The 8,871-nt window shown below is 48.5% G+C and overlaps 1 protein-coding gene across 1 annotated transcript; it reads right to left on the reverse strand.

The window, feature by feature from the left end:
* Nucleotides 1-6,708: 6,708 nt before the first annotated feature.
* Nucleotides 6,709-8,871, reverse strand: TICAM1 (TIR domain containing adaptor molecule 1; the record flags this gene model as incomplete). The annotated part of the gene is made up of 1 exon (XM_082010901.1): nt 6,709-8,871. The coding sequence occupies one exon, from the start codon at nt 8,869-8,871 to the stop codon at nt 6,709-6,711; it is 2,163 nt and encodes a 720-aa protein (XP_081867027.1).

Consider the following 8,871-nt stretch of genomic DNA (forward strand, 5'->3'; position numbering starts at 1 on the left):
GAAGTCCCCATGCTTTCCCATTGCCTGTTTCACCCCGCAGAGGTAGTGCAGCCTGAGATCTCGGGCCATCCTTGCCTAGGTGTCGAAGGCCGTCGCTGTGCTCAGACGGGCTGTGAGCTTTATCCTCATCTGTCACCATCAAGCTGGCATGTGCAGGGGCAGGGGAGGAGGAGGCTTGAGAGCTCATGGCTGTCCCTCGTTGTTGTCATCTTCAGGTACCAGATATCTCCAGTGCACTGTATCCAGAGAAGGCCGCAGCCCCTGCCCTATCCCATGCCAATCATCTCGTCCTGAGAAGAATGGAAAATGGAGATCCCTGGGACCTGCTGCCTCTCTCATTAGTGCTGGATTAACTCGGCGTTAAGCTTTGGAGCAGCTACATATCACACATGTGCTCTAGCCCTTCCCATCCCAAATACTGAACAGATAGGAATGCAAGTGAGGAATAAAACATCTTCCAACTAATTCTTTCCCCACCCCCTTCTCAGATTTGGTGCAGTATGAGTCCAACAGCCGAGTGGCTTGTGACCTGCTGAGGTAGTTGCCTTGCATGGCAGTAGGGCTGGGTGTGCTGAGGATGTTGGGTTTTTTTTCTCCTTTGGTTGGCCAAGTAGCAAGTGGTGTTAAAGGCCTGAGATTTCAATGATGGTCCATAAAGCTGGGTAATTTTTTCTCTTTTAGAGCCAGGCCCTATCTATGCTGCAAGACTTCTTCAATCCTGTAAGATCTAGTAAGGTCAGTTCTGGTTATATAGTTTCATCAATAGATGTTGGTTTTTATGAATGGGGAGGAAAAACTGCTACCTTAAAAACAAAATAATAATGTGGAGTTCAGACCCTCAGTGTGCCCATTCTGCACACGTTCACTCCCCCACGTGGAGGTCCTTTAGCTCCAGAGGTCAGCAGGGATTGAGCTGTACAGGGTGGGTATAGCCAGGTTTATGAGCCAAACCAGTGCACTTTGAACCATCTTTGAGGATGTGCTCTTGCTAGCCCTCTAGGATGGGAGGTACTTGTAGTGTGGGTGGTGCTTGGGGGGTTATTAAAGCAAGTGAGTGTGGCATGTTTGCATGAGGGTGCTCTGAAGGAAGAAGGAAAAGAAAGGTGCCTTCTTGTTCTTCTGAGGGTTATTAGTATCAATCCAGTGGGCTCTGTTAATTATCCTATTCTGAAAGCCTGCATGGAGTGGGTTGTTAGCATCTGGTTTTGGCTTTTGATTCATTTTGCAACTTTACTGAGGATGGTGCTACTTTGAAGATTGAACCTGAAATCTCATTTGGCTACTATTTGGGCAAGCTCCTTTCTTTAATTAGGATCTGCACGCAACTTGTTTTTCTCTTTAAATCCATAGTCTCAGGGTAGGTATTTGCCTCCACTAGCAGAACCCTCCTTGGTGGTAAACAGCCTGTTGGTAAACATGATGTTGTTCCAGCAGTTTCTCTTCTTGCAGGGGGAGTGACTGGGCTTTGGCAGCCTGTGGCTCATTTCTTGGCCCCGGGCAGAGTGGAAAGCACAGTTGGGGGTGAAGCAGCTGCCTCTGAGCTTTGGGAAAGGTCAAGACTGGGAGAGCAGAACCCTGATAAACAACCATGCACTATATGCTACTGAAGCTTCTCTACTTGTATTTATAAGCCAGCATATCCATATGCCTCAATAATGCAACGCTTTCTGCCCCTTAAAGATATTGTAGATCTGCCATTACATTTTTGCAGTGTTAACTATAACGTTTATTTATAAAGCAAGGAGGTTTAACTTTTATTGAGGTGTAAAGCGCAGAGTTAGTTTAGCTACGTTCTTTTTTTTTTTTTTTTTTTTTTTGGCTGAAACCTGAACTAAACTGCAGGAATGGAATTTGTTAATTTGTGAGCTGATAAGCGCTCTTAACTTTAAATAATAAAACAAAAAATGGCTGCTAGAATGCAAGTGCCTTGGACTTCTTGCTGGTAAGCCTCTATTTTCAGCTTGTTTCCTAGGGATGATACACTTGTGGGTATGGAAATACTGGGCATTTGCAATCAACAGGTGTGACTGATTGTTTCATTTCATCTGAATTTACTCCTGGGAGAAGCTAATCTGTATTGCAATTGCAAACATTTCCCCTGAAAAAGGCTAACACTGAAGTGACACCTCTCTTTATATATTTTGCCTTATCTTTTGATGTAAATGAAATGGTGTGAAAGGATGCCCCTCTGTTGACTCAGGTATTACCTGCCTTATATACAGCTGGGACTGTGGGCACTGCAAGCAGAAAGAGAGATGCAGTGTGGCTATTGTCAACTTGTGTTTTTCAACCCCAGAGCTGTCAGTGGGAGGTCAAAAGCACATAGAGGAATTAAAGGTCCTGGAGTTAGTTCCACTCAAGAATTTGGATTTCCAAAAACACTTGGCCTTCCCCAGGGAGAATGGGAGCAAATGGATAAAATGTTTGAATGTTTGTCCCTTCATTGATTGCTCCATCCTCAAAAATAATTCTTAACGGTTTCATCAGTGTTGGTGCTTTCTTATTCTTTTGAAAATGCTAGACACTGCATCTAAGCAGTGTCTGCAGATCTGGGGGACACACTTCTCCCGACCAAAATACTACTGCTGTGATATAGGTGATCTTCAGGTACGTAGGAGAGCAGCTGCCCCCGCAGGTACAAGGAACTGGATAGCCTCAGGACTGAGGCAGTGGCTGCTTGCTCCTGACTGTGGTGCTCTTTGGCTGCAATACCCTCCCGTACGCAGAGGTGCGGGGAGGAGAGAGATGAGAAGGGAGTTCTTCCGCAGCTGGGATGGGCAAGCGGCTCGAGCCGGGATCTTGTGATCAGATAACTGGGGGATCCAGTCATGTACAAAAGCCTTACGGAGGAGAATACTTTGTGTGATAGAAAAGGGCTTTAAATTTTTTCTTGTTAACACATAAATAATATGTAATTACATATTAAGGACCCAGAAAGTAAGTGATAGTCATTACTGGGTGTGAGAAATCACGGTGTGAATTTAGGGGTAATTACAATGAACAATCCTTATTTATTGTAGGTGTTGTCTGGGCCAGCTCCAGTATGCGGGGCAAAACAAGGAGATGTGGGGAGCAGTGAAACGTTTCAGTGATGATTTCGTTATCTGAGGAATTACGTTGGAGAGTGAGCGGAGTGCTTTTTTCCCGGGGGTGGCTGCAGACCCTCCTGTAGCACACTGCTTTCCAGGAGCCCTTCTGCACGCTGCCATGAACAAAATGTCTACCTTTTATTCCTTTCTTAAAAGCTAAGAGGTGCTTTTCTCTCCCTAATACTGGTAATTGGCCCTCTTGACAATAAAGCTTCCCATACAGGTTTCTTTAGAAATGCAAAAGTGGTGAGAAATTCACGGGAGTTTTCGTGGCACCAGTTACTGGTGCCCTTCTGTGGACGGCTTTGGAGCCTCCTTGTGTCATAAGATCAATTTTTGCAAAGAAAGTGGCCTAGAGCATAAAAATAGGGGTATCCTATCAGAATCTCTCAGGTTCCCAGAGGAACTGGCGAAGAATGAGGGGGTCGCAGGCACACGTGCATTCTGGTGAAAACAAGGCCCTCGTGGCAAAGCTCCCTTTCCAAGGTGAGCAACAGCAAAGAGAGCCTTGAAAATGGGGGAAGAGTGAACCCTCCGACAGGGTTAAAACAGGGCTGTGGCTCTCACGTGGAAGTTGCTCCCAATAAACTTTGAGCTTCTTGGCCCTCCACACACTATAAGCTTTAAAACAACCCCAAACAATCTTGCAATGTTTTAGTCTATGACCATGTCTTTTCCCTTTCCCTTTCTCCAAGCAAGCTTGATGTGACTGTGTTAAGGTTGTTGACAAGCTAGAGCAGCTTCCAGTTGACCAGTTTTGCATTTATAGAAAGCAGAAGAGCTGGAGAAGGAGTGATACATGATGTTTTCTCCCAAGAGGAGGGACTGTCCTGGTGGCTGCACAGCAACAACTGCAGTGTGGCAGGAATTGCACTAACACAACAACGCCTATTCGAACAAAGGTGACACAGAGGAGAGAAAATAGGGAAATAGAAGGAATCCAAGTACTTTGAGGATCCCAGCAGACTCTATAAAGAGTAAATGAGTTAATCCATTGTCACGGGGTCATTCGAAGTCAAAAGCTGAACTCTTTCAAAGCTGGAAGCTAACAACTGATGGCAGCTTTTAAATAGCAATGCTTTTATGTGGTTCTTGCTCTGCTTAGAACAGAGAACGCTTTGATTTGTCCAAGCCCGGTGTCTTGTGCTAGTTCTCAGCCAAGGAAATCCAGGAGGAGCTAAGCCGCCTTGAGGTGGGGGGAGGGAGGCAGAGAGACCTACAGACAGATCTGTGAGAAAGGGCCTGTGGCCTCTTAAGAGGAAACTCTGGGATTTAAATCCAAAACCGTGACAGCCACTGTGCTGTTGCAGTTTAAGAGTATGGGCACGTCAGCTCTCAGCTCCTACATGTGGGGTGCCCAGGACCTCCAGAGCTTGCACTGATGTTCAATCAGTGCCCAGGCTCTCCAGCATCATCCTGCAGTCATCCCTGGCCCCTCTTGAGGGGCATAAGCTGTTCAAAAACAAAAAGGCTGCAGCTTTCAACACAGGGCATTGTCCTCCTTTACACCACTACCTGCTCTCCTCTGAGGAGCCAAGACTAAGGAGAGACTCCCATTCTGCTCTCTCCTCCATGCTGGGGATTCGTGTCTCGGTAGTGAGCTTTATTTAGTAGGCTGGTACTTGTTTGGGAGGGTGTGCTTGGTGCAGAATGAGCTTGAGGTAGATTGAGCCAGAGAGGAAGAGTGAGAATTGTTCAGTCTTTAGCCTGGTGACCAGAGTTCTCCCTGAGAGGAGATTAATGTCAGCTGAACAGTATTTTCTCCAAGAACTTAGTGATGTCTGTCTTATACAGCTCTTGGTTGTAAGGCTTGAATGGTTCATGGACAAAGACTACAACCCAGAATTAGGCCCTGTGGGTGCCCAGCTTGGGTAGTCCCAGGTCCAGGATGGCCTGTAGGAGTCCTGTGCTTTGTCTGTCAGACCGTGCTGGCTCTTCTCAATTTGAAACGTACTGGGACAGCTATTCAGAGTGACACAAGCGCAGGCACATCTGCAGAAGTACCCGAAACGGGGTCACCTCCCCTGTATCAGTCACACTGGCCCTTGAGGTTCACCTTAATGAGGACTCGGCAGCTGTCGGGTTCCTTCCTAGGGTGAGGAGCAGGGCGAAGGAGCAGGGCGAGCGCTGCCCTGCGGCTTGCAGGGGCTCCGGCACGGGGTGAGCTAACTCTAGAGCTCGTTGCTGTTGGCGGGGCTCTGCTCCGCGGAGGTAGCAGTCCCGTATCTAGTCGTCTGGTGGCTTTGAGCTGACCTCTACTGACAGAGCAGGCAAATGGCCGCGGCCGAAGTTGTCAAAGGAAGAGTGTGGTGTCTGCAGCTTTGCTTCAGATGCCGTCCTTGTGTTAAAAGCTCAGTAGAGATCTGCCTGGTATGCCCCTCACCCAGGTCCTGCAGAACACATCCCCCATTCCTGGCCTTTCTCCACCCCTTCTGTAATGCTTTGCTCAATGCTTTTGTTTTTCCATCAAACTTTTTCCTCAAAGGTAATAACACAGATAGGTGGAGTAATCTCAGCAGGGGACATTTCTCTGTGTAACAGCCAGTCTAACAGGACCCTGGTCCCACTCTGACCTTTTACAAACAGGTAAGAATGGAGGAGTGAACACCTAGCTTCTGCCTCCGCAGACTTTCTCCACATCTCCCTCCTCTCATTTCACATTCATTATTTTTTTTTCCTAAACACAGCTTTACTGTAAAGATTCTTTTTTAGCCTTCTATCTGGTGTGTAATCTCTGTTCTTTAAGAGAGTTTTCTGAAACACAAAAGTACTTTCCTTCAAGCCATGCCTCCACAGGCGCATGGGAATTTTGTCTTTCACAAACAAAAAACTTCTCTCTCTGTAGTTTCAGAGGGGAACTGGGAAGAGTGATCTCTTGATGCCTCAGCCCAGAGGCCTGCAGTCTCTTGGAAGGCCGTGCAGCTGGCTTCGTGAACTTTCCTGGGTCTGATGTGAGAGGCTTGCAGGAAATGGCGCTGCTGGCGTCCTGTAGCAAGGGTAGTGCACCACGCATGCGAAGTAGGCATTGGTGTGAAAGGCTGAGATGATACTCTGCAATCCCAAGCAAAGAGGATTGCTGGAAGAAAACGGTGAGACCTCATGCTGCTTAGCACCTTGACCGGAGGCCACAGTGACTCCTCAAAGCATCCCCTGAAGATTTTCCCTTAAATGGTTTGGTCAGCAGCAGATTATGAAACAGAACGCCTGTGTGGCATCTCCCATCCCCCTCCTCCCCAAAGGTACAGACAGAACAGTTTTCCTGATACCCCTGACTGCCCCTTTGCTAATTCTGCAGGAAAAAACCCCAGAGAAACACAAATAAATTAATGAAAATTTATTTATAAAACCTTCTGGTAGCCTCAGAAAATCAGGAAAGGAGTTTTATCAGTTACTTGAAAATAAGAACAAGGAAAATGGTCTCAGGAGATGGTCCAACAAAAAAAATGGTCCAACAAAAAAGAAGGTCATTTTCTCTGTGCTCCAAGAAAGTGGCACCTTTTACCCATAGTGAAATAAGAATAGTCCCCGTCCCAGCAGAATCACTATAATCTAGGGTTTGAAACGAAGTGTGTGTGTGTCTCTGGCCTTGGCTGACCTACCGCATCTCTGATCAAGCATTCTACTTGGTTTCTTCCTCGCTGTCCTGTGGACCTCGTGTGACAGTTTCTACCTGCATCATGTTGTGGTTCCCAATCTGAACCATTCGAGCGTGTTGAATGATGAGGGGCGGGACACCTCCTGGACCTGGCAGCATGTTGTAGTGGCCTGACGGGAGATGAAGTGGTTGGAAAGGAGGGGGACCAATCTGAGCAGGCATGGCGTGACCAGTGGTGGGAGGTGGGTATGTGGCAGGAGGGACAGCCGAAGCAGGGGGGCACCACTGTCGAGGTGGTTGTTCCAGCAGCTGTGGCCATGTTGCTGGTGGAGGCACCTGGGCAAGGGAGCCAAGGTTCAGAGCAGCCAAGTTCTGCAGTGTTTGATACCGTTCCTGATAGAGCTGTAGTTTCCTTCTCCGCGTCAGGTCCCACATGGCTTTCCTCTCATTGATCCTGCTGGAGGTAAAGGTGTTCTGCACTGTCCTGGAGAACCCAGGAGAGTTCTCATTCAAGGGCATCAGCCCGCCGAGCGTGCTGGGAATCTGACTCCACTCCAGGGGGTTCTCCTTTGGTACAAAAGGGATGACTGAGTCATGCTTGGATGGTTTCAGGATGGACTCCATCAGAGCAGTGTTTGTCTGAAACATACACAGGTCACATGGGAAGTTCTTGGTCAGCAGAAGGATAATGAAAGCAGAGTTTTCCATCGCATCCTGGAAGCAAGTCATATGGTTGCGTCCAGCAATGAAGAAGTCCTCGCAGAGCGTGGCACCATTGGGAACCCCCATGTTCTCTAGCAGGTCCTTGACCCGATGGGCAACAATCTCATCTTCACTAGCATGCAGGACAACGAAAGTGAAGAACTTTGTCTCTCCGCCATCTGGCTCTGATGTGGGCACTGGTTCTACAGTTTGGAGAGGAGGCGGCCAGGCTGGAGAGCGGGATGAGTGGAGAGGAGGGAGATATGATACGTTGTGGGGAAGGGTTGAGGAGAAGGAATAGGTAGGAGGAAGGGAACAGGCTGAAATGGAAGCAGATGCAGAGTTAGAAGAAATGCCTACTGGAACACAGGAGTCTTCCCTGGACATATGGGCAGGACCAATATCCACTGTAGCTCTTGAGTCAGGAAGACCTGTAGATAATTGCTTTTCATCTTGCTTTTTGTCTGTGCTTGCTTTTGGTGCATGAGGTTCTGCTGCCACTGTGCTGGAAACATCACCACTTTTGGCAGGTTGGTTCATGGCGCCCAGCGTGGGCAGCTGCGTTTCAGGAATAGGGAGAGTTGGATGACAAGAAGTGACCTGCAGAACCTTCTTCTGTTGGGGGACTTGGGCACCTGTGTCCTTCCCGGGATGAGAGTTGGGTCTGCTGGCCCAGCTTGTTTCCTGCAGGCTGTGGCGCTCTCTGTCCCTGTCGGGCTGTCCAGCACCGCTGGTGCTCCCTTTGCACAGCTGGCTAGGCTGGGGGACACGTTTGTGGGAAGACGGCTGGGTGTGATAAACAACTGTTGGCGATGCACTGATCTCAAAGTGACTGGTGAAAGAGGGACTCCCCAAGGAGCACAAGGTCCGTGGGCCTGAAAGCTCTGAGTTGCTTCCGATCTGCACTGGGGAACTTCTCACCACATAGTTTGGCCTGGGCATCTGGAGAAATCCTACACCCTCGTCAGATCTCAGCATCTGAAACTTGTCACCTGGGTCCATGCTGACAGCAGAGCCAAGTTTTTCCTGGTCCTCAGCTGGGATGCCGTTGAGCGTGTCCCCCCGAGTTTCCTTGCTGGTGTTGCAGGCTTCGGTGGCAGCCTGGCAGGCTTTGTCCGTGGCTTCATGATTGCACAGTTTTTCCTCTGCCAACACTGAGTAGATCTGTGCCAGAAGTGCCATGGCATCTGCATCCAGCTTGGGAGGCTGCAAATCCTCCCCATCTTCTTGCACTCCAGCAGCGCCCAGCTTGGTCTGGTGGACATACTGGGCTGCCCGGTTGTCGCCCAAGGCATCCAAACAGATTCTTGCATCTGTTTCTTGTCCCAGAGTAAGCAGGATCATGGCTTGCAGTATTTTGCTGCTGGGCCCAGATATCAAGTGCTTCAGTTGACATTTGAGGCTAAGGAGTTTGTCTTGTGGGATCTGGGATAAAATATTAAAAATGTCCTCAAAGCTTGGCTGGAGCTCGGTGCTCTGTGCCAT

The sequence above is a fragment of the Phaethon aethereus genome (assembly GCF_964289735.1).
Source record: "Phaethon aethereus genome assembly, chromosome: 26".
NCBI classification, from domain to species: domain Eukaryota; kingdom Metazoa; phylum Chordata; class Aves; order Phaethontiformes; family Phaethontidae; genus Phaethon; species Phaethon aethereus.